We start from the raw sequence: 24,820 nt of genomic DNA, 5'->3' as shown, positions 1-24,820 counted from the left end.
TACAGGTTCACATTAGCAAATGTGCACAGAAATATCTGGAAGGATACATACCAGTCTGTGAATGTTGATTTTCCCTTGAGGGAAAGAGAAGTAGTGATCCTACAGCTGACACTTAGAAGAAGCTTAGAATGAGCCGGCCTACTCTATGCCTTACTTGCCTTCACCTATTATATTTAATCTTTAAAACATCACTGCAACGGAAGTACTATCACCGACCCCGTTGTGTAGATGAGACATGTTAAGGATGTCCAGCTCCCACGGTGAGGACGTGGTGCCATGGGGACAGGAGCCCACTCAGTCTCCCTGACTCTCGAGAATGTGTACTTTTAACAAGAGAGCTTTGAAAACATTCTCTAACTTTTGTGGTTTGGGTTGTTTTTTTTTTTAACAGTAGACATATACTGCTTTTCAAAAATATTACAAAAATATAAAATATATTTAACTTTTCTAAGAATCGTAGAATGTCACACCTATAGGAGAACTTAATCAGTCCATAATTCAAAGGCCCCCTGGTGCCAGGAAGCTAGCAGAAAGGAGCAATGTGGGCCAAGTGTAAAAGTTCTGGGATTCCAACATCATCATGTGTCTTCTCCAGTGAATTGAGCGGTTGATACTCAACTGCATTATCAGGGAGGCTATAGGGAGTGGTGGAGACTGTGGTATTCTGAGTAACTCAAGCCCCAGCTTATTGTTGCCACATGGGAATATGGACTCCATGTGGCCAGAACTTTCAATTTTTGAAAAGCCTCTAGAAGTGCAGAATTTTGTAATACAATCTCCCTAGTTTTAAACAATGAACTTTTTAAAAGAGACTCTGCATGGGACAAGGAAAACAGGTGGTGGGGCAAGATCTAGAAAGCGTCCTGAGTCCCAGTCCTGTGTTCCTTCCACACCACTTCAGCACCTGGACTCACGAGCACAGATCCTTGCAAGATTGACTTCTGCCCGGTGGGCACGCGGACTCAGAGGGAGTGACAGGGGTCTCTGCTCAAAAGGAGGCACCTTACCTCACCAACCAATTTGGGAAAGGGACCTGGGTCTTCCTCCTCCAGCTCCAAGGTGGTGATGATCCATCTTCTCTTGGATCGCCGTAGAGGCTGATGGCATTCTCCCTGGGAATTACAGTGACAATTATGATGAGAAAGATGGTGGTGGTGCCAGCGGCCTGCGGTTTCTGCGCCCTTACCTCACAGGTAGGCCCCATGTGGACGCTTGGAGCTCTCTCTCTCAGCCCCACAGCAGCCCCCTGAACTTAGAAATGACAAGGACCTGTCCTCTGAGCAACCATAGGGTCATTTCTGACTGTGGAGCAAGTGCCACCCAGCGATATTCTGTGGTCCATGAGATAATTTTAGGGGAAATGCAGACAGGACATTAAAGATCATCGCGACCATGTGCCATTGCCATCCTAGAGTAGACCTGGAGACAGCTGTTGAGAAAGGTCTTCCCTTTCCGTTTCTCTCTCCAGCTTCCCGAAGTCATCGATGACAAAGTTTCCCTTCAGTGCTGTAGGCCTATAATTCCTCTCTGTCTCCTAATCTCCCTTGTAACAGGGGTGGGGGTGGAGGGGGAGAAACTTAGAACTTGGGCTCAGATATTCGTCAGGCAAGAGACTCTACACAGAATTTAACAATATGGTTTTGTTTGCATTATATTATATATTCTTACAGCTGTGGTCTATTTATTACAAGTGAAGCTGGTTTCTAATCACATTAATTTTTATCTACAAAAATGTAAATTCTTTTTTAGAAAATCACTGAATGATAAAGTGAATTGACCAGAAGGATACCAAGTACATAATCATAAGGTGGCATTATGGCATGGGGACATGGCAAGAGCTCGCAGTGGTGGTGGGTGCGTGACTGCTTACCCTACACTGGAAAATGTTACAGCCAATATATTTTAATTTCACAAAGAAAATAGTGTGGTTAAACCTCCAGGCTATCTCTGGATGGTTGATTTCTGATGTTCACAGGTTATTTATATTCTAATTAGACATAAAAGCATCATCTGAAACTCGCTGGCAGTTCCTCAAGATTCTGAAAGGCCACATCTAGTTACTATTTTATTTTCTGCAAACCAAACATTGGCAGGGCACTAAAGAAAGCAACATTGCAATCCAGTCTCTAAGTGAAGTCTGGAGACTGACTGACTTTACGAAGAAAGTGACTTCCAAACCCCTCTTTTGTTTGATCAGTAAGATCATCTTTTTCTTGTTGGACACAATTAACAATGTTGACTTTAAAAATGACATTAATTAGTAGGAACACACTTTTCAGAATCTATAGAAACTGCCTGGAGTCACAAAAATCTAGAATTAGAAACAACAAAAAAAGAACTTCTGCATTTAGTTTTGATAATATAATTTCTTGTTCTTTACATGGCAATTCATGATTACTACTTCTCTAATTATAGGAGAAATATCCAAAAGAATTCTGATATATTATTACCAATGGCAGGGATGTTTAAAACCATAAAATACTGCTACTGTTATGTTAATTAACAAAGTAGGAAATAGAACTGTTTATTCAAGATGAACACAGATGTATTTATTACATATATACACATGTAAAATAGCATCAAATGCTAATTGGTGATGGGATTTAAGTGGGCCTTTTTCTTGTTTTCCCCTTATTTTTAGACATTATTTACAATAATCAATAAAATAATAGAACTTGATGCTTTGTACTTACATAATGATTTACCTTGAGAATTACTTATTTGGAAGCTATATCTCAACAACCTTCCCCCTGCACCCCAAAAATACATATTCAATAAGACTGTTGCAACAGAAAGAGGCAAGTCCTGCAATGTACGTCAGAACCGAGCACACAAAAGGGTGTGTGTGTATGTGTGCGTGCACGTGCATGGTGGGGGGGGGGGGAGAGGGAGAGAAAGGGAGGGAGAAAGAAAGTGTGCACACAGGATAAACACGATAAAGCAAATGGGGCAAGAAATAAACAAGTGATGAATTCTCATAAAGGATATTTTTAAATCCTTTGTATTTTCCTTGAAACATACACATTTTTATATCAAAATAAAAAGTTACCAAAAAATGTAGATTATTTGAGTAACAAAGATTGAGCATTCAATTTAGCACTAAGATTTTTGTCAATTAAAGTAAAAGGGAAAGTCTGTCTTTAAAAAATGAAACATTTTTAATAAAACCTTTTCTTGTTAGTCTCCCCATTTAAAAGAAAATTTGATAATAAAGTGTTTAAAGCATGCAGAGAAAATAGAGAATAAACTAGTGACATCCATCACCTTGTTCTATCAAACTTTAATATTTTACCATATTTGCTTCAGAGTGCAGAGATATATAAATTGTTACAGATAAAATCAAAGCTCCCTTGCCCCCTCCCTCATCTCATTTCTCTCTTCCTTCCTCAGAAGTAACCCTCATCCTAAATTATATTTAGCATTTCAATGCATGTTTTAAACCTTTGTGCTATATATATGTGCGTGTGTGTATGATATATATATTCATAATTCTTCAACATATAATTCTTCATGGTTCTGGTTTTAGCTTTGTAAAATAATGGTTCGCAGTAAGCATCATTCCATAACTTATTTTTTTACTTAACATTGTGCTTTAGTTGTTGTGGGTGTGTATGTTGATACCTATAGCTATAGCCCCAGTTCATTCATTTTCACTGCTGTATAGTGTTTCACTAGACAAATAGGCAACAGTATATTTATCCACGCTCCTAGTGATGGTCATTTAGCTAGGTTCTAATTTTTCGTTATTACCAAAAAAAAGGCTATGGTCATAAACATCCATGTAGACACAGAAAGTTTCTCTGTACCAGCGGTTTTCAAAGTGTGGTTAAGCAGCCGTCCGCACAACCCTATCGGCGTCCACAAGGCCAAACTCCTGCGTACCAACACTAGGGCGTTACTCTCCTATTCTACTGTGCGGCACGTGCTCTGGCGGTGCGGAACAGCAGTGGGTGAGGTTGCTGAGGCCTCAGCACAGATGGAGGCAGTGGTCACCGTGTTCTTCGCACCAAGCACTTGCGGGAAAAACAGAAAAGAAAAGAGAAAGAAAACTAGAAGAATGAAAGAATTGGCTAATTTGCTTCATGCTTGTCATCCCTTGAGAACTGACGAAGTAGTAAAAATTATTAATTTGCTAGATCGCAGCACTTGAGAGTACATCTTTTGAATGTTCTGTGTGGCTAGACGGGAGACGCTCACAAAGCGCTGCAGCTGCAGGTCAGAGCAGGACGCTGGGCCCGAGGAAAAGCACCCGTGTGCCGCTCCAGTCTCCAGCTGAACAAGCCACCTTCTCTGATGCAATGCCATTTCGCCTCAAAGCACACCTGACAAACCGATGATTCAGGCTTGGGTATTTCATGCACAGTTCCTTGATGGTGAACAAAGTGAGACTGTCACTTCAAGAAAAACAATGGACGGTATCTGTTCCCAATGATAAAATTCAAGCTTTCAAGCAAAAAGCAGAATTTTAGAAAAGTTGTGTCTACCGGTACGAGTTTGCCAGCTTCCCAGTAAATAAAGATCTTTCTCGTATCAGTGGAGGTATTAATGGAGGTGAGTTTTTATTTCATAGACTGAAATATTGATATGTCCACATTGGGAATATCTGCATAACTCAGTGAGCTGATGGCTTCCCAATGATCAGCACATCAGGTAAAAGAATCATTAAAGAGCAAGAGAGACCAATGGATTTTAATGTAAGAGAGCAGGGAAAGTTCATTAGTGTGGTTTCAGATTCCACGTTGCAAGTAACTGTTAAGACACAACTGCCTGCAGTAGCACAGGATGCCCTCAGTGACCTGTTCGAGGTGTTTCTGCCTTTCCAAACACAGACCTGTGTGAGGCCGGAACTTCTGCACATGCTTTCACCGCACAGCAGTCACAACTGCACGCAGAAGCGGAGAGGACAACCCAGCTGTCTTCTGTTAAGCTGGACATTTAAAAGATTTACGGAACTCTTTCTTGAAATGCTTGAAAATGTATAAAACAGCACCATTCTTTTCACTAAATGGAATTTTGAAAACTCTAGGATTTATACCTAGAGTTTCGCCTCTGTGGGACAGAGTGAGTGCATTGGCCTACCTAGATCCTGCCAGACCACCCTCCCTGTGGTTGCCTGGCCCCTGTCGGAATCTATCCTCATTCAGGATCACGTCACAACACAGTGACGCATTAGAAAGTGGTTTCCGCCGGGCGCGGTGGCTCACGCTTGTAATCCTAGCACTCTGGGAAGCCGAGGCGGATGGATCGTTTGAGCTCAGGAGTTCAAGACCAGCCTGACCAAGAGCGAGACCCCCATCGCTACTAAAAATAGAAAGAAATTAGCTGAACAACTAAAAATATATAGAAAAAATTAGCCAGGCATGGTGGTACATGCCTATAATCCCAGCTACTTGGGAGGCTAAGACAGAAGGATCGCTTGAGCCCAGGAGTTTGAGGTTGCTGTGAGCTAGGCTGACGCCATGGCACTCTAGCCCGGGCAACAGAGTGAGACTCTGTCTCAAAAAAAAAAAAAAAAAATGGTTTCGTGGACATGAAGAGCCATTCTTCATATGTTCATTTCTTGTGCTCAGCTGCTCTCACGGTGAGTGGGTGGGTGATATTATTGGGTTTTGTTAATGTCAAAATAATGATAATATTTGTTTCCTGCCACTGAATATATTTCTATTTACCTGAAGGAAAAGAATTTTTAAACCCTTTGAGTTCCAAAATGTCAAACTGATTTATTCAGACAATGAATGCTTCTTGATTAATGTTGGTAGTTTTAAATTAAGGGCCTACCTAGGTATATAATTTTAAACATAGAAAATTACAGTTCTTGCAAAAGAATAAAGAAATGAATTCAGTTTCTAAAACAGATGTGTTTCCAGGTGGCCGGGGTTATTAATTAGGAGTATATTGAGGGTTCGTGTCCTCTCTGGGACTCAGTTTCCCTTTCTGTAAATTGAGCGTATGAGGCAAGTTGTCTCTAAGGGCCCTTCATTTTATTGTGATAGCACATAAACGGCACAGGTGACAGTCCTGTGAGAGCCAGCCAGAGTGTTCACAAGAGGTTTGCAATGGTGAGTGTTTACACTCTGCCACCCAGACACCCGAAATCCCGCATCAGTGCGTGTCTCGTTTCTGCTCTCATACCTGCCTTAGAAATTAACATGAGACGGCTGGTCTGGGTAATGTAGGAAGACTAGAAACTGTTACATTTGCTGTAATGATTTTGTAAGTGTTTTTCTTATATTTCCCACCCACGCCAATTTTAGGCAGTTTTTCCAAAGAGGATATCATTTAAAAGATTTGCATAATGCTTTCTATAATGTGAGGGAGGCGAGAACTTTCTAGAAGCTGGTTCCTCCAGCTTCAGGGTTGCCCAAACACTTTATCAGTGGGTGCCAGGCAGGCATATTATTGTGTGGCAGACTTGTGGCACATAATCTATGTCACCCAGGCTGTGTAGCCACGGCACTTTTGGGGGAAAACTATCTGAGTAAAGTAAGGCTTTGTGTCTACGTATGGTACTGCAGAATGAAGAAGCCTACGTGGAATCCATTCTTTCTTGAAATGCTTGGAAATATTTCATGTTTGAATGCACACTTTCATTCAAGGAGAATCTGGATCCTGGCATCAGTGTTTGCATTTCCCTCGAGAGAGTCCTGTGCAGATTCTTTAAATCTCCACCCAATACCTCACATCTGAGCTCGCACGGGGCTGCCCAGGAGCTGCTGTGAGGAGGAAATGTTCTCACCTGTGCCCTCAGCCTGCTAGCTACCAGCCACACGTGGCTAACTGAGCACCGAAAATGTGGCTCGTGCTAGTGCAGAACTGAATTTTAAATTTTATTTAATTGTAATTATTTAAATTCAAAATGCCACATGTGACTAGTGGCTACAGCACTGGCCAGTGCAGATAACATGGACTAGTGGTTAGCGTGTGGATGTACGAATTTAGACAGACTGAGTTCAAAGCCTGTTCTATCCCTCACCAGCTGTGTGATGTCAGGCAGGTAATTTAACCTCTCTGAGTCCAAATGTCCTCATCTGTGCACACGCACACAAGTAAGTGCCTATGTGTGTCTGTACTTAATCCTCACAGGAGTCCAGCCGTGAAGGAGCTGTTATCCCTTTTTAACTCACAACACTCAGCACAAGTGCTGAGGAGAGTAAGGGCTGAGTAAGCATCTGCTGCCTTCCTGTTCAAGTCTCCACAAACTATTCCTGCTTGTATCCCCCACACGCACCGCAAATCCAGCATGTCCGAGACTGACAGCACGGCTTATGTTCTCACACACCTGTCCCGTCTCCAGGGCTCCACAGCTCAACAAAAGACACCTGCCCGCTCATTCCAGAGTCACCCTTGACACCTCCTCCTCTCGTCCCCACATCCAAGTTCTGTCAGTTTGACTTCCTAAGGCTCCCTCGAGTCCTCCAGCTTCTCTCTGTTTCCACCTCCCATAGCTGGAGTTTCCACCCTCTGGAGAAGCCACCTGGCTGCTCTGTCACTGTCCAACCCCATCCTCCTATTGCGGGGTGAATCCTGTCCCTAACAACATATGTGGAAGTCCTAATCTCCGGTCCCTGTGACCTTATTTGGAAATAGGACATTTGCAGATGTAATCAAGCTGAGATGAAGTCATTCTGGGCTAGGATGGGCCCTAAGCCGATGACGAGTGCCTTTGTAAGGAGAGCAGGGACACACAGACTCCAAGGCAGAAGGCCTGTGGTGACAGAGATGGTAGTGATGTGGCCGCAAGCCAAGGAAGGCCGAGGACCGCTGGCCACCAGCAGCTGGAAGAGGCAAAGAAGGATCCTGCTGAGGCTTCGAGGGAGGTGGGCCGCTGCCACCCTGATTTCAGACCTCCGGTCTCTACAGCTGTGGGAGAATACATTTCTCATATTTTAAGCCACCTGTTTGTAGCACTTTGTTTTGGCAGTCTAGGGACACTGACACCCTTTCCTAACACAGTCTCTACACAGAAGCGTGGTGATCTTTTAAAAGTGTAGATTTCACTCTGCTGTAGCATCAAACCCCACTGGGTTCCCCCTGCTTAGGACCAAGTCCAGACTGCTCCGTCCCCTCTGGACCCTCTCAGCTTTGCCCATGACCACACTGTCCCACCAGCTCTGTCGGTCTTGGATGAAGGGCTGAAAGAATGACTTGGGTAAGGCATAAATGCCAATGATTTTTTTAGAGAGAACTTGATTCAGAATTTCCAAGATAAAAACACCACCAGCAACAGAAAAACACACTAGGTTTTCCTCCTTGTCCAATTTCATTGTCTTAAAACCTCCCTCCTCTCTGGTCTCTAAGCTGCCACAGCCCAAAGCTGAGGGTTCATGGGCTCTCGGGACAGGAAATGACCCAGAGGAGAAGTAAGACTCCTCACTGGGGCTTGTCATTACTTGTCACTGAATCTGTAAACCTGCAGAACAGAGTCTTGACTTTGTCGCTGGGCAAGGGCGTGGGGATTTCAGAGGAAAACTGTGACATTACAGTGCTCCAGCACGGCAGGTACCAGTTTTTAAACGTGGAGATCGGGGTTGGGGGTGGGGGGCACGGTAGGTACTTCTTATGGACGTCAGAGATGGTTATAAACCAATGTGGGGGGAAGGAAAGGCGTGGAAAGGAATAAGTTGCTTATAGCCAACTTGGCAAATAACTGAGGACTTGCTGGGTATTAAGCTCTGTGCCCAGCTAAAGGTCTGGGATTCTGACCTTTAACTAACACCTATTGAATCGTGCTTTCTTTATCTGTCTTGCTTCCCTGGAATCTGCTAATATATAAAACAGCTGCCATCAAACACTGGCGTTTGGTCAGAGTACAATCTCTACTGCCCGCCCCCACCCAACACACCCTCAGAGATCGATTAACTTGCAGGGCGCTGCACTAATTAATACGACAGAGGAGGGGAACACCGTTCTCTTTCCTGGTGAGACTAGCTGCAGGGAGGGAAGGTGAGGACAGGATTTGATCTGCAAATATTCAAAATCCATGCTAGCATGCGCTATTAAACAGGGTTCCAGGAAGTATTGGAGATAAAATTAAAAACGTGTTGAGAAAAGTAGAACACTCACAACTCTTGATATGGCAAAATGTGGCCAAGAAAATTCTCCAAACTCCAAGCAACTGAGACCGACTTTCAGAAAGAGGATTCCGTGAGAGTGAGTGCATTTTAATTCAGGGTTTTCGCTTCTGTTCTGTTTACTGCTGTGTCCCCTGTGCCTACTAAGGTGCACAGCAGGTGTCCAGAAAACAGCTGTAGTGTGAGCTCAGAACGAATGGGCGGAGCCAACCACTTTCACCACGATCAGGAAACAAAGACACAGACGTAAGAGCCCACGGGCCTACCCGTTAGTGGCCGTGCCGTCAACCTCAGCAACACACACAGAGTCTCACTGTGGGAAAATGACGTTTGTTTTGGGAACAGGACATTGCAATGGGAATACGCATGTCTTCGTAAACTATTGTATATTCAGGGAGATAAAGGAAGACAAAGGTTTTTAAAGGAAAAAAAATTAGGATTACATAATTGTTTTGAAATTATTATCCTTGGCTACAAAAATCAATGACAAGGGTAGTGCCAGTTTAAGGCTGGACAGGCAGCAGCTGGGCAGATGTCCTCACAGAAGTATTTTTGTGTAAGATTTTGGGGGCCTTTGTGTGAGGTTGTGGTTTTTGTAGTCTTTTGTGACAGTTTTTGTTATCGGGAATACAAACGTGAGAACCCTCTCTTATAGCCTTCCCTGGCTCTATTCGTCAGGATTTTTTCTTCTGTTTTGTTTTTTAACATAAGCAACCCCATTTTGATTCTGACAACTTTCACACTGCCAAGCCCTTTTATGCATTTCTTCATTCATTCTCACAACCACTGGGTTAGCTAAATTCAATTATTAGCTCCATTTTCGGTGAAGAAAATGAGGTTTAACAAGGTTATGTGAAAAAGGACACCCACGCGGCGCCCAGAGCAGTTCAGTCTCAGCCTGTGGGGGCAGCACCAGCGCTGAGAGTCTTTGGAGCTCCCAGGTGAGTCGACTTGAGCCAAGATGAGGCCCAAACTCAAGTGAGCCCAGGTGCCCAGCAGGACGTGGAGGAGCCTGAGTTGGGAAGCTAAGTGACCCAATCCAGACCCCACAACCTTTACCCCCGAACACTGCGCGGCCTCCTCCCACGCCCGGCTGGAATTAAAAGGAAGAAATGATTCTCTCTCCCTACCTGCAGAAAGCAAATTGAGCAGATCATAACCAACAAGCATATGCAACATTAACTCTGTCCACTTTAAGTACAAACAGAACAGGCCCATACTTTTCTTTTTGGGGGGAGCTGTCAGTTTGTGTCTGAACTTGTGACTGTTACAAAGCATGAATGGAAGCATAGGATACATACTAGTTGCTACCTTACTACGTACGTTTTAAGGCTCTTCATAGTGTCAGTGCCCTGTAGCCAAAGACCAGGGGCATGAACGTGCCTTGAGTTGAACAAGTTGGGTTTATTACTCTTTGTAGTGGGGGAGGATGTACACCATAGGGCACTGTGGGTGTCTCAGGACGACTATGTTAGAAAAGATGTATTATAGGATTTGGCAAGCCCATATTTTTCTAATCCTGATTCCACTGTTTTTGTTTGTATTCCCATTTGAGCAGTGGTAATTGCTGGTGGTGGTGGCCGGGGGAGGGTAGATAGAGCCCTCCCATCCCCATCAGGTTACTCAAATTGTCTTTGATGTAGACACCTGAGATTTTCTCAATCTCCGTAAAGTGTGAACAGAAGTATCATTAGAAAACGTGTGTGTTGATGTAATCTAAACAAAAGTCATGTGTGCTATACAAGCCAGTTTTAAGACAAGTCCCCTTAGTCTGTCCCCACTATTCCCCCAAATGCATTGTGATCCTTAATCCCCTTTTATATAAGTTGGGAGCCCCCACTGCCTACACTCCATACCAAAGATGGCCAGCCCGGCTCCCAGCTCCACATCCGCCCTTCCTGCGTGAGTCTCAGCCAGGCCACACGCAGTCCCCCCTCCTTCCCTTCTCCTGGAGGGAGCTGCGCCCCACTCCTCCCTCCCGGCTCACCTGCAGCAGGCCCAGCAGCACAGGCAGCAGCAGCAGCAGCGACAGGTGCCCCGTGCAGTTCATGCCCACCGAGGGCTGCCCAGATGCACCCAGAGCCTGCAGGTGATGGCCAAGCCGGAGACAGACACCCTCTCCCCTGCCAGGGGCTTCTCCTCCAGTGGTTCTCAGGTCACTGTGGCCCAGACACCTTCATCCAACTTGCTCCTCCCTCTTCCCCAGTACCCTTGAGTTTATCAGAGTGGGCCGGGCTGACTTACAGGCTTTGACATCCTTTGTGACAAGTGGAGTTCCTAGGAAGGGAGGGGTGGGGAATAAAGCTGCCATGGTCACGCACACACAGAGAAAGCTGGCTGGGGTCCCACCTTGGGAAGAACAGCTCAGCTGGGGGAATATAAAACCAGCGCTTATGGGAAAGTGGTGTGTTATTAATATTCTTTATTTCCTTGTTGGTTTTTAGTTTCCAAATAGAACGCCCAATAAACTCTTTCTAGAGCAGGATATTTTAATGATTATTTCCTATAACCCGTATCCTCTCAAAACAACAAAACTAGAAAATGACTGCAAGAAAGAATCACTTTATTAAGGGGTGGCGGAAAGGATATGGAAAAGAGAAAAGAACAAAAAATTACTTTCCAAAACACTAAAAATCTTTATTCCAACCATGTCTCAGGACTCTGGGGCTTACAGACTATTTCTACTAAAACCTCTTGTAAGCTTAGATGAATCTGTCTTTTTGAGTTTGGAATTAGGAGGGAGCAGAGCGGGGAAAGCGCCTCCCTGGGGACAGGGTGTTGGTGGCACCCTGGGAGTCTGCATTAGAATTCTGAACAAATGCACAAGCTGGGATTCCAGCACACCAATGCTTAAGGTTGCACTGAGCAAGTTTTAAAACACACTGTGTTACATTTAACCCTGACTGCCTTAAGCTGTTACCTTGTTATCACATTACCTTGGTTGAAATAGTAAACAGTTCTTTAAGAGATGAAATAGAAGGTCAACTTTCTCAGCTTTCTGTGCATTCAGAGCTCTGTGAGATGCTGCTGAATATTTTCATTTGAATAGTTTATTATTTTTATGAAAATTGATAGCTTATTGAAAAGAGCAATAAATATAATTTTAAGGTCTCTAGATATTTCCTTCACATAAAGACAAAAGAAGTACTTTGTGCTTATTTTCAAAGTGGATAGTTCTATAATGGTAGCCTTCTGAAAACTTACGTTAGAATCACTAATTCAGAATTCGTAAGTCGGGTGGACTAAACCATGTTAAATGTTTGTGGGAACATGCAGGTTTGGCATGTCCTGATGCCAGAATCATGCTAGGGATTAAACAGTGGGTGGGAAGAGCCAGGTGCCCATGGCAAAGGACTCACGTCGGCGGGGCTGAGGGATGCCAGGGGAGGGTTCCACCTTCGCATTTGTTTTAAGTGGAAAGAAATGGGGAACTCGATATAACGAGAGCACCCTTTATAAAAATTAATAAAGGTCCACAAGGCGGGAAAGGTGGTGGGGGCCTGAACTCCGCAAAGGTGCAGGCACAGGTAAAATAGGAATATTTACATGCCAGTCATTATCCCCTAGTTACTTCCCTAGAATTGCTACTCAGAAGTCATGTCCCTGATGGTCATAAAGATTCTTAACTTTCTCAATTACTCCCATAGATAACATCACCGTTATCTAGTTTTTGGGACATCTTCCAGGCCTGTCTGCCAGGGCATCGCTGACCCACCGGACCAGTGGTCCACACCAAGGAACTGACCCGACTGGTCTTTTGACACTTGTCCAGGAACTGACTCAGCACAAGAAGACAATTTCTACACCCTGTGACTCCACCCGAAGCCCAGCCAATCAGCAGAACCAGTTGCCCGCCCTCTGCCTGCTAAACTAACTTCAAAATCCCTTTCTCCCGAAGTCTTGGGGAGACGGTTCCTCGCATGGAACCTGCAATGTTAAACCCTTTCTCTGCGGTAACGCCTGCTGTCTCGGTGTGTCAGCAGCCGGCAGTGAACCTGGTAAGGTTGCAACAGCAACAGAAACAACCAAATTTTCAACATTCTTCAGCATTTAAAATAACTGAGCAAAATGCCAGTTCCCCACAAACCATCCTTCTCGGTTAGGCGGTGGGTCCTCGAACTCAGCTGGCGATGCTGGGCTTCACCTGCAGCAGGAATGAGGTGAGTCTGAGCTAGGAGACGTGGAGGCTCCCTTTGTGTTCTGAGCATCTGCGGTCCTGGTGACAATAGTCTAGTGCTCCTCTCTGCATCCTTGGGAGTACAGTAATATTTTACAGCCACACGGTGGCAGCTCCAGCTCCCTGTAAGCTGACGAATGAAGAGACGTGATCACTTGTGAGATAAAAGTTATTTGAGGATTAAAAGGAAGGTATGAGCTGCAATGAACCACCTAGGGTCAACATTCTCACCTGGGTGTTGAGGGGGGCCCCCCACCCACCTCAAATGTTCAGTACTTTTTTTATAGTTATGAACACATCAGGACAGACCAGATTTCAGGAAAGGTTGCTGCTGACATTTTAAGCTGGGCTGCCTTTTACTAACTGAAGTGCCTGGGGTGAAAATGTGCCCACGATGTAACTGCAGGATTGGAACCACAGGGCCGAGGACTCAGACGAGGAAAGGGCAAAATGGCCAGTGTTTAGATACGCACTGAGTCAAGGCCTCCCTATGTTCACTCACATGAAATTTATATTCAAGTCACATAATTCTGAATTCAAGATCCCGTTTCTTCCTAGAAAAAGAAAAGCTCAATTTCTCACAACAGTCTAGGGAAGAGTTTAAAAAAAAAAGGGAGAGTTCTGCTTCCAGTGACGGTGGAGCAGCTCCCAGGGGCCCAGTCCTGCCAAACACAGCAACTATGAACCAGATATAAAAACAGCTCCCTGGAGTGGGGGCGCTGGAGGGTGACCAAGGGCAGGTGGAAGCCGGAGGGAGTCGGACGCCTGGAGGAGGCAGCCACTCAAGCTGCGGGGCGGACGGTCGCGGACAGAGCGGGTGGAGCGAGACGGTAACCGCAGTCTCAAGAGTGGCCTCTGCAGCTCCTTCAACTTTTCTGGATGTTTGAAACTTTTTATAATAAAATGTTGGGAAAAAAATCAGAACAGTGACTTCGACTCCATCAGGGAAAAGTCCAAGTTACTATTAAGTGTAGCTTTACCCAATACATAATATTGTGTACCTGGTTATACCCCAATTCTTTGCAACGTGTGTAAGAGCTCAAGTTCATTAGACTTCATGTTAGAATAAAATAATCCACCCTTTCTAATTCCTGATTTATTTTCAATGACTAAGAAACTTTTTTCTTTTTTCTTTTGATTGCTTTAGTAGTCACATAGGTTGATCAGAAAGTGTAGTTCCTAATGTTTTAGTATGTTGAGTCAGCCACCGAGAGCTGGACAGGAAATTTCCTTTGAGAGATTTTCTTCTCTTGCCCCAATTTTGTCAACTAACATGTAGTTGCAGATGAGCAATTAGGGAAAAAACAAACACGGCAGATACAATAGATGGAAGTCTTTTTCACCTTTTGCGAGTATATTCTGATACTAACAATACTGATAGTAAACTCGACAGGCCCTTTCTCCAGGCAGTTATGTACATAAATTGTTTCTGCTTCTTCATGGCAGGAGAAGGAAAGGGAGGTGGGAGATTTAAGAGGCTGTTCAGTTTATCTTCCCACATTAAAGCCATCCTGTTGAGGTAAAAATATAGACGTTTAAAAATCAGAACATCCTTGATTAAACTCATCAGGCTATTTCAAGACTACATAAGCTCTGTGAATAAAAAGGCATTTCATTCCAATATGTAGAAAACTGAAAACACCACAGGAAAAAAGGAAGGCCCTCCTTTTTGTTCTCCCTTTATTAAGGCAGTTACCTCAAGAGATGCGTGTAGAGGAAAAGCTTGGTAACAGTTAGTGAAGACCCTTCTAAACCTGGCCGAAGTGAAGAAGCGGCTGCAAGGACAGGGGAAGGCAGAGTGAGTGTTCCTTCCTGGAGTTTAAAAATAGAGGAGAGGCCGGGCGTGGTGGCTCACGCCTGTAATCCTAGCACTCTGGGAGGCCGAGGTGGGCGGATCGTTTGAGCTCAGGAGTTCGAGACCAGCCTGAGCAAGAGCGAGACCCCATCTCTACTAAAAATAGAAAGAAATTATATGGACAGCTAAAAATATATATAGAAAAAATGAGCCGGGCATGGTGGTGCATGCCTGTAGTCCCAGCTACTCGGGAGGCTGAGACAGGAGGATCGCTTGAGCCTAGGAGTTTGAGGTTGCTGTGAGCTAGGCTGACGCCACGGCACTCACTCTAGCCTGGGCAACAGAGTGAGACTCTGTCTCAAAAAAAAAAAAAAAAAAAAAAAAAAATAGAGGAGGAAGGGCCAGGCACAGTGGCTAACGCCTGTGACCCCAGCACTCTGGGAGGCCGAGGTGAAAGGATCGCTTGTGCCCAGGAGTTTGAGATCAGCCTGGGCAACATAGCAAGATCCCATCTCTACAAATAATTTAAAAATTGGCTGAGTGTGGTGCTGCGTGCCTGTAGTGAGGTAGGAATATCTCTTGAGCCCAGGAATTCGAGGCTGCAATGAGCTATGAATATGTCCACGGCACTCCAGCCTGGGCAACAGAGTGAGATCCGCCCTCTAAGTGATAAATAAATAAAAATAAAAATAGAAGCGTATGAGTATGTGGTCTAAGAGACCTCAGCCCCTCAGCACTCACTGGTAGATTATCAGATCAGAGGCCAGAAATCATTCGCTTTTGTGATCTATTCCTGAGTCAAACAGCCAGCCAAGTGCTAGGCTGTAAAGAAAACAGCATAGACAAGCAAAGGCTTGATTACCTGCCGGCCATTAAAGCACCACAAAAGCAGGGAACTCAACTCCAATGTGCAGAACTTTTCAAGCACCAGGAGAGCAGGTTTCTCAAACTTTAATGTGCAGAGGATCTTGTTAAAAAACCGAGTCTGGCTCAGTAGGTCTGACGAGGGGTTTACAATTTGAGTAGCAAGGCGTAAAATTGTGCTAGTTTAATGTAACCTAACGTTAAATATGCATTATTAGTTTTCTTTTAAGCACTTAAGCTAGGACCATTTTAATTATATTCATGACTCCCACTTTTACATTCCATATATATTTTCCAGTGTTATTACAGCTAATTCCTTAAATACTAAATTGCCAAGGACAGACATATTCAAATTGTATTTTAGGAAACAGGGATCTCTATGAAGATTTTTATAAAGTAATGACTTACGTTACTTCCTTGAGCATTATTCTATGCTAGACAGTGTTTTATGACACGAGAATAGTCAATGAATCAAAGAGACTCCTCCACAGACCTTAACTAAATAAAAGATACCATTTAATTCTCTGAGGGCAGAGTGAAGGTAAATTAAGAACACGGTTTGGGTCTGAAAAACAATCCTTTTCTCTCCCATTTCTTTCTGATTCCAGTAAACACCTTTTTACTTGATTTGAAGGCGCTCACAGGCAAAGTCACTGCCATCTGAAGGAGTTTAGTCACCACCTGGTGGATAATAAAATAGCAACATCCAAAAATAATCCACCATTTCTTGTACCAAAAAAAACCAATTTAAAACCTGCAGCATGGTTAATTTTCAAACCATACTAAAAAATTATTTTTTAAATCCCTACACATTATTGGACTCAAATTTGGTGGACTCAAAAGGATGCACCTCGTTGTCAGAAGGAAGTTTCGGAAGAGACGCAAAGGGCCTTTCCGAGTCTGCAGCGGGAGCTGTTCAGAACCAGCATGTCCTAACCAGGTCATTTCCCTGAAAGAGACAGTGCTCGTTTCCGGCTGCCAACGTCACAGCGCAAGCTCATCATACCACGTTACTTTAATTTTATGCTCCCCGGGTACTCCTCGACACATTTTGGGGGGTAATCGAGGGAACAGGGACTCAGGAAATCTACAGTAATGTTCTCAGATGCATCTGGAAAGGTTAAACTGTGCTTTGGCTGTGGATGTCGCTTAGCATTAAAACAGGAGTTGGCACAGAATTTCAACCCGAGCCATTCTTTGAAACAACCAGAGAGAAAATAAACTTTGAAGGAGAACTGCAAAAAAAGCCAAACAAAATAATGCCAGAAAAATTCAGACAATATTTCTCTGTTTAATTGATCTCGAGGAAGGAGAAATCCAAGTTCACAATAATTTACATGGATTCTGTCTTAGTACGCACAAAACCAAACATACAATCATTTTAACAGCAAGTAACAAACATGTTGAATATCTTCAGGCCATTTTGAATAGTGTCCTGTACATGTACCTAATAATAAATACTGCTTCTGAATTATTTTGAGATATAGTACCACCAAGAGTTTTATATTTTTATGTAACTACTTAAGTAAATGAACATAAAGGAAAGAGGAAATACAGAATATTTTGTATCTGTAATGTAGGAATTCTTATTCCTAATAGGCCCCAAAACCACTACAAACCATCCTCCTGTTAGCCCTTAGCTACTGCAAGACCTGTGATATCCTCCACCCCGTTGTTTTTGTCACAGGCCACCAATTCTGCCACATTCAACCTTAGTTACAAACCTTCAGCCTGTTTAGTCATTTAAAGAGTTGGGAAAGAGCCTAAACCTAAACAATCATAGCAGATTCTGGTATATTATTATAGTTCATTTCTGTGCTTTTGTTTTACAACTTTTTCTACTAAATAAGTCTAAGTCTAAAATACTTTTTCTTTCATATATATATATATTTTATCTTGGATCATTTTAATTGGTTTAACTACAGGGCATATGTAAACAACTCCCCAGAAATGAGAGGCACTTCTCGGAAATGCAATGACTCGTCATTAGACTGCAGGACACTATGGTTTTGACTTGATGAACTGAACAGTTCATGATTCAACTTTCCAGTATTGTTGGCTTGAAAACGGCAATATCCTTATCCGCAGCATTTAGGCTTGAAAATGGCAATATTGTTATCCGCAGCATTTAGTGCATTAAGATGCGTTAGATATGTGTCAGAAATCTTAACACTAAAATTGTGCTTACGTTAATCCTGTAATAAACCTAACGTTAAAAAACTTAACATTATTCCTTAGGAGCTCTTATCCAATCACAATAATACTGGTTGAAATTGATAACCAACCTGAGGCAAAAAAGTAAACAAGCAAAGTCACTTTTTCAAGCTTTTTAAACGGAACACATGAAGTTAATGACTATTTCCCAGATTATGCAACTTCAGTGAAAAGTTCTGGGAACAAATGCATGAGGCATTACCGCCAAATTTCTTAATCCTGATGGTCTTCAGCTGAGACGCACGCAAGGCGAGGCAAAGGAAACCTCTTCGCCCCTAACCATGCAAGGTCCCTAGAGCACTCGCGTGGACACATTGCAGGGAAAGGCAGCAACTCGGCGTAAACCCGTCAGTATTAACATAAGGGGTGTGTGCATATAATATCATGCTTATGGACATTAGCCATGAAACTTCATAAAGAGCTGCAAAAATAATCCAGCAGAGAAAGACTCTTAAGTGAGGTGCCAGCCATAGATGACGGAGCAATCTGTGCTCACAGGAACACGGCAGGCAAGGGACACAGCGGGTACCACCCAGGAACCACATGAAAATTAAGACTAGTGCTATATTTTCCAAATACAAAATATAGACTGAGTATGAAAGTTAAGAGTACATTTGAGGACTATGGAAGTAATGCTTACTATATGCACATCTTTTGCTCATATAAAAAGAAACAGGGTCTTAGCATAAGAGCATGCTTTCTCTAGGAGTATGATAAAGAATGAAAGAGGGAATCTCTGTACAAATTTGAAAATAAAGTCTTGAAAGAAAAAGGCTACCATAAAAATATTTATATTTTTTATGTTGTTGTTTGGTATGACTAAAACCAGATTTTAAAAGATCTTAAAATTTAGCCTTTGCACATTGTTTTAATTATAAATACATGTCATCTTTATGCTGGTGTCTGATGACGTTGACTGCTGTATGAAAAGTTTGCAAGCTAATCTTCAAATGAGAAATACCAAGTTTTTCATTTGCCTGAAAGGTGAAAAAAACAGAAAAACAATGTATGTCAAAAACAAATACAATTTTTTAAAGGAATCAAATCAACTGGAGTCATTAAAACACCCTGCATATCAAGAAATAGTCAACGAAAGGCTTGAAAGATATTCACACATACAAACAAGAAAGCTCACAGCACAACTACAGAAACAAGTAAATGGCATTAAACTGCAGTTAAATAAAAAGTCTTTAGCAGAGCCAGGAAGCCTTGAGACCAGATAAGGACATTCAGAATACATTTGGCAACTTTATTCATATTCCACTTCCCCTCCATCTTTAAATGTGTCCTCTCCCAGCCCGATCCCCAGAAAAGATTAGAAAACCCTGCTCTTGCAAACTAAAACATACCATTATTTTTGACTAAGGACAACAGGATCTAGGTCTCAATCAGTAACTTAATAATTATTACATTCAAGTTGGTTCCATGTGTTTCAATCCTATGATAGGCCCTTCATTTACAGATTCTAAAAGGCGATTTTCCTCTGCCACCTCTCACATGCCAGCAACTCTAGGGAGACAAATACTTTATTCTTAGCCTCACCAAACCGCAATAGTCATGCTTAAACCCATTGACTTTCCAAACGGAAAAGTCTGCAAATTATCGTAACCTCAGTTTGGAGAAACTGGAAATGGATTCACCACCACCTCTAAACTTAAAGTGCCCTTTAAAAAAAACTCATGTCAGAGAAAATGTATTAAAGTACTAGATTCCATTGTCTCTAAAGAGCAAGCAGCTCAGTGAAAAATGACTGCTCAAAATAGAAACTCACACACTCCCTAACTTGAGCTGGAACTGAAGCTTCTCTTAAGGGTAAAATGAACAGAAATTCTGCTTGAATGGTCTCTGAAAAAGCAGGGGAGGCAGTGCTGAGAAGGGTCCTATTTTAAACGTTTAGGATTCCATAACATTTAAAACAGTATGGGGCAGGGCATGGTGGCTCATACCTGTAATCCTAGCACTCTGGGAGGCCGAGGCTGAAGGCTCACTTGAGCTCAGTAATTCAAGACCAGCCTGGGCAAAAGCAAGATCCGGTCTCTACTAAAATAGAAAAATTATCTGGGTGTGGTGGCGCCTGCCTATAGTCCCAGCTACTCTGTAGTCCCAGCTACTTGGGAGGCTGAGGCAGGAGGATTGCTTTGAGCCCCAGAGTTTGAGGTGGCAGTGAGTTATGATGATGCCACTGCACTCTAGCCTGGGCAGCAAAAGTGGGACTCTGTCTCAAAAAATAAAAAATAATAAAAAAAACCAGCATGCAATATTTTATACATTTATGTGCAAATGAAATGGGGAGCTAAACATCACCATCAGTTCTGCACAGGCAAGCTTCTTTGACTCTTCCCCTGGAGAGTTGCCATTTTATTCCTTTATATGGCACATGCTTTGGTTATTTTTTATCTAAAGGGCTCTCATTTGCTTAAGACTGTTAACACAAACAAAGGCTTATTGAAAGACACCTCTCTTTGAAAATAATCTACTGGGGGTGAAAATGGGGGTAGACAAAAGAGCCAATCAATAACTTAAATGTCAGTCATCATAAAATTTCTTAAAATTCACAGTATCATAACTTCTGGAAGAACTCCACTACGTATCTGCAGGTCTTTGCAATTTATCATTTCAGGTATCATTTTAATTTGTATGTGTTTTGCTTTACTCCATTTGTTTTGAGTTTTTTCTCACTGGATATACTGGCTGGCTTTACTCCATTTGTTTTGAGTTTTTTCTCACTGGATACACTGGCTGGCTTCACTCCATTTGTTTTGAGTTTTTTCTCACTGGATATACTGGCTGGCTTCACTCCATTTGTTTTGAGTTTTTTCTCACTGGATACACTGGCACGACCACAGCTATTTGCATTTCCCTTTTTCTTAAGATTTGCATGTGCTTGTGTTCTAGTGGCCTTGCAGGAGTCCGCTGAGTCCAGAATCACGGCTGATTGTCTGGGAATTCGAATGTTACCATTGGCTTCCACCTTAGAGCTGTCACTGCAGGACAAATCCCAACGTGGCAGCTTTGTACTCTTACTTGATTTTTTTTTCTTCTCTTCTGTCCTCATTTCCAGAGTTTGCTTCTGAGAACATAACCTGCTACTACCCCGTATATCACTGGGTTTGGGGGAAGCCTCAAACGTGTAGTAGGACGGACGGACTTCATGGTGAACATCTTTCTTTCGTGAAGGGCCTGACTTTGAAGCCCCTTCCTGGTGAGGTAGTGGCTTGGACAGAGCACTAGCAATCAGCTTACTCCTCCCAGGGCTCTTCAGAGCCCCTGAAGTCCCTGGGGTAGCGGGGGGCCTTGCTTTGGCCCCCTTCCCTTTTTCACACTGTATAGTTTGGATCTGCAGCCACTCGAGCTGGATAAGCCTGTCGATATACTTCCCGAGCAGTCCTCCGGCTCGTGGCACGGCTTCGCTTTTACACTCTGCGTTCAAAAGCAGGGCCATATCCCGTAGGTCCCAGGAGCTAAAAGGGGGTGGGAGGAAATCAGGGTAATAGTATCCGGGTCTGGCAGGGCCCTGGCCGGGGTGAAGATCGAAGTACACTGGATCAATTTCTTCAGCTCGAAGATTCAGATCTGGAGGCGTGAGGGGAGAAGGGGGGATGGGAACTCTCTCCGAGTCAGAGAGATCACTCGCGCTGTCTTCATCAGCATCTTCTTTGATGATTTTCATTGACTGAAAGTCAAGAAATAATCTGTTTCCTGAGGCCCCCTGACACGTGGGTCCAAGCAGATCCCTCTTGGGTTTTCCTTCTGGGGAAACGCTTTCTTTAAACTTATCCTCAGCTGGAGGGGAGGCACCCACGAGGCTACTTCTCAGCCGGGAAGAAACATGACGTCCTTCGGGCTGACTCTGTCTTTTTCCTGCAGAACTTTCTGGATGCTGTACTTTATTCCAAGATAGGCCAGCATTCATACTGCTGTGAAAAATAAAACTGCAATTCTTACTACCTATGAGAAAAAATGGTCTGGCTATAATTAAACAAATGAGAAGAATCCACTACTTATACTTTTTTTGTTCAGCTATTAGGAGGCATTAGAAAACTTAAGGCCTCCAAAGTCTTTACAGAAGAAATAGTTTTACAGAACATTTTTCCATGTAATACTCTATTTAAGAAACATTATATAATAACACATGTGAATGTATGGATTTCATTTTATATCAAACATTAACATTTAAAAAAACATTAATAACATTTATCAAAGTGCTTGTTTTATAGTTTTAGACCAATTGTGTGTACTTTGAAAAACATAAGTTTTAAAAAAAATCTATCATAGAACTTTTGGTCTGTTCTGTTAATGATCAACAGTATTTAACAACATTTAGAAGTAAAATCCACAGCTTTCTTTCATATGCCTATTTTAAATTCGATATAAATATGACATAAAATGCAAGTTTTACAAGAGTTTAATCACTGATCAGTGGTGATTCTGAGCCAAGAAAAATCTTAATATGTAAAAGTGCAGCATATACACCCTATACCTTAAACAAAAAGTTTATTAAAATGTTTTCAAACAGGAAACACACTTGGGAAAATTGTATTAAAAGGACAGACATAAAATCGTATGATGAAAACACAGAGTTAAGGCTATCTTGTGAGTGGCAGGGAAAGGGAAATAACACTGTGAGCATTACCACTACAGCAACTGATTCTTTCTGGGGTGATTTATTCTGAGGCAGAATCTCACATCAGAGTTGAAAATATCTTCTTTTCAATTATTTACCAAGAACATAGCATTTGACTAATATCCATACTGCATCTCTGTAATATAAGTCAGACGGGATGAACAGAAATGGGTGGTAAACGTGCTTTCTGGGAACCTCAGAGGTTCATTTTGCCCAGTGGTTTTAACCAAACTAAACAATTATTCAAAAACATATTAATTAATAAATAAGGAGAATGTTATAACATTGCCAAAAGTACATGTGCTTGACAAATGCTGAATGAGTGAATGAAAAAATGAAGGAACGGCCATTACTCAGGATTCATAACTAACGCTGCTAGAACTTTTGTTTTCTCCTAGCTATCAGTGTGTATCCATAGAGTTATTATCAGCATCCTCTTATATCACAGGAAACTAACAGAAAGGTAAATAAGGGACTTGCCCAAAATTATAGGTTCTGCTAACACTGCCAGAATTATGAACTCTGGAGTCCTTACCAATTAATAATGCTTGAAATCACTTTACATTCATTTTTGCCAGATAAAAAATATAAATGTATATTTCTTATCCACAGACTTTTTTAAAGTCCACATATTCAATCTAGAGAACTGAGACAATGTGCCTTTTGCAAGATAAAACAATTATACTAAAACTATTTACCTGCTTTTCTGATGAGATTCATTCACCCTATTCCTTTTCTTGAAAAAATCACACGGCTGATCATCATCTAGGGTTTGATGGACTGTCTAAAAAACAGGCATGCAGTAATAAATACTGTGAACACACACACACTAAACAAACAAACAAAACCAGAACAAATCTAACATTTTTCTTCTAAGTTTACATCACCTTTTCTATAGTGCTGAAAATACTCTTGCTCAATCTGTTGGAAGATGATGACAGCTGGGGAGGTGACTTCTTTATTCCTCTTATATTTGGAAAGGACTCTTCACCACCGGAACTAGAAGCAACAGAGTGCTGTCAGTATTGATTGCAGATGGTCCTACCATCATTTTTTTTAAAGTGAAAACCAACACAATACTGTTTGCACAGCATTGAAATATTGGGGCTATGACCATAGAGCAGTTTGTACTCTGAGTTGTGAAACACTGGGGGAGGGAGATATTATCTTACGTTGACAGTTTAGTCTTTTCTGCTTATTTGTTTACCATAGTAGCTATTAGGTAACAGGATCATACTACTATAAATACTGTGAATGGATTCTACCCCTCTCTCTCCCTATACAACACACACGTATAATCTCCTTGGAAATATGCTGAGGAAATTTGGGAGGCCACATAAGGTCAAGTGTTAGTCCAAAGCTCCCATGTTCAATCAACAAATAATTACAAAAGTACCTAGGAAATGGCAGGGATTATGCACCTGTCCCGGTTTTCATGGAGCTGAAACTGCAGGGGGGGAAGAAAGGGTTTCCATATACGCATACATATTACATGCTATATAATGTTTGTGAATACGTATTTTGAATACATATCACATACTCTATAATGTTTGGGAAGCGTTGCTGACCCAGACCACAAGTCACTGTTACTCCCTCTTATTTAGAGTGGCCTATTAAAAGAGCACTGATGAGAAACTGAATACTACTCTCTGCTGCAACTTCCCCTGCCTCTGTAAGACAGAAGAGGTGGGATTATAGAAGATTTTAATTTTCTTTCTGAAACTTCCTTGTATTTTTTCCACAACGATCACGTAAGCCTTTCGTTGGTTTATATAGGATGGTAATAAAATCACACGGGGAGGGGCCTCATAATTAATAAATTATAATCAACAGGCTTGACTCACTTTAGATGTGGAAAATGTTCTTTATCAGAGTAATGTTCTTTCATTAGTCTGGTTTTCTTTCGTCTTTGTCCTGCTGGACAGCAGAAAGAAAACTTCGATGGAATGCCTGGCCCCAAACTGCTCCCTAGAAAACGCGCCTGCATCGTTACACCTGACACCCTTACAGCAAAGGCCTGTGCAGAGTTGCTGGGTGAGAGAAACGAACGCCGGCAGGGCCCTGAGGATGCACAA

The 24,820-nt window shown here is 42.4% G+C and overlaps 2 protein-coding genes across 2 annotated transcripts in view; both read right to left on the bottom strand.

The window, feature by feature from the left end:
- CDH26 (cadherin 26) overlaps positions 1 to 11,327 on the bottom strand; it is a 41,765-nt gene extending 30,438 nt beyond the window's left edge. Inside the window, exons 1-4 of the mRNA XM_069495789.1 lie at positions 11,316 to 11,327; positions 11,059 to 11,154; positions 2,171 to 2,282; positions 1,008 to 1,108 (exon numbers count right to left, since the gene is read on the bottom strand). Of these exons, the coding sequence (XP_069351890.1) occupies positions 1,008 to 1,108; positions 2,171 to 2,282; positions 11,059 to 11,154; positions 11,316 to 11,327 (321 nt within the window). The remainder of the gene's footprint in view (positions 1 to 1,007; positions 1,109 to 2,170; positions 2,283 to 11,058; positions 11,155 to 11,315) is intronic.
- A 9,417-nt stretch (positions 11,328 to 20,744) lies between these two features.
- On the bottom strand, positions 20,745 to 23,481 carry FAM217B (family with sequence similarity 217 member B). Its single transcript, XM_069496331.1, has 3 exons — positions 23,444 to 23,481; positions 20,954 to 22,038; positions 20,745 to 20,812 (listed from the first exon to the last, which is right to left on the bottom strand). Exons 2-3 carry the CDS (start codon positions 22,032 to 22,034, stop codon positions 20,745 to 20,747), a joined length of 1,149 nt encoding a protein of 382 aa, XP_069352432.1. The 5' UTR covers positions 22,035 to 22,038; positions 23,444 to 23,481.
- Between the last annotated feature and the right edge of the window lie 1,339 nt (positions 23,482 to 24,820).

This window comes from Eulemur rufifrons, chromosome 20, assembly GCF_041146395.1.
Source record: "Eulemur rufifrons isolate Redbay chromosome 20, OSU_ERuf_1, whole genome shotgun sequence".
NCBI classification, from domain to species: Eukaryota; Metazoa; Chordata; class Mammalia; order Primates; family Lemuridae; genus Eulemur; species Eulemur rufifrons.
Note: the sequence above shows the minus strand (reverse complement) of the source record. Positions and strands in the feature narration are given on the sequence as shown.